The sequence below is a fragment of the Sphaeroforma arctica genome, assembly GCF_001186125.1.
Source record: "Sphaeroforma arctica JP610 unplaced genomic scaffold supercont1.10006, whole genome shotgun sequence".
Lineage (NCBI taxonomy): Eukaryota > Ichthyosporea > Ichthyophonida > Sphaeroforma > Sphaeroforma arctica.
Window position 1 is genome coordinate 1 of NW_014030552.1, and position 999 is coordinate 999.

The 999-nt window shown below is 43.3% G+C and overlaps 1 protein-coding gene across 1 annotated transcript; it reads right to left on the reverse strand.

Moving 5' to 3' along the window:
• Positions 1-28: 28 nt before the first annotated feature.
• On the reverse strand, positions 29-754 carry SARC_17193 (hypothetical protein; the record flags this gene model as incomplete). Its single annotated transcript, XM_014288708.1, has 2 exons — positions 29-163; positions 688-754. Coding segments are annotated over 2 exons (202 nt in total), but the record flags the coding sequence as incomplete, so codon positions are not given.
• Between the last annotated feature and the right edge of the window lie 245 nt (positions 755-999).

The window sequence follows — 999 nt, forward strand, 5'->3', positions numbered from 1 at the left end:
ATAAAGTACACAACAACATAGTATCTACCTTGTTGTTCCGCGAGTTCGCTTACAATATCGGCTGTGCCCATGCCAGCGTAGCCGTAGAACTGATCGGCTGAGATAGATATGCCATGCATGGTACAGGCCTCCACCCAGCTTTTCTTGTGAGAAGGCATTGTGTCTGTCGAAAAAAGTGAGAATACGAATGAGTGGGAGTGTGATAGAGCGGTGTGATACCCAATGGGGTCTGTACATAGGAGTGTATACTTATTCTGACTAGTCAAAGCCACGAATGGGTCAATGAAGTAGTGGGTTTCTTAGGCGAAGGCTATTCTGCCTGGTGGGTGGTATGGAAATACACTTGGGCGGGTGAGCGGGGCATGCTGTGGTCGATGCGACACCTGTCTATGGCATTCTCTAGTAGGTAGGATAGGGTAGGTGCTAACCATTCAAAGACACGAATGGATCATTTAAGTAGAGCTTCCTAACCACGCCAAGGACACTCAGCACTAAGACGGGGTAGCTAAGCAGTACATACGAACAGCTCGGCGTAGATTGCTCGAGTCGCATTGAGGGTAGAACGGAAAATAAATCAATTGTACCGAAGACTGCAACTGCGAGGCAGGGAGAGAATACATCTTCACAAATAGTCGTCCATAACACAAAGAAAGCCGTGTAACAAGACATGGCTGTAAAATAACTTACCTACTAACGTTCCATCGCTATGATCGGATTCGCCGTATCGGTATGTGCCGTAAGAGAATGTAGACATATCGTCAGATGGTTGTGAGAAGGAGAACGGAAGAAGTGTGAGTTGACGTCAGAAATATGGGAGGGCTTGGAGAAAACAGAAATGGAAGATTGAGTCCTAAGGAAGAAAATACTCAACTACAATTTATATACGATCCCCGATTGATATTTGACATACATATACAGTTTTTCAATTGTCGCACGCATATACATGTATATATATTGGATATATATATATATATATGTGAGTATATATATATATATATA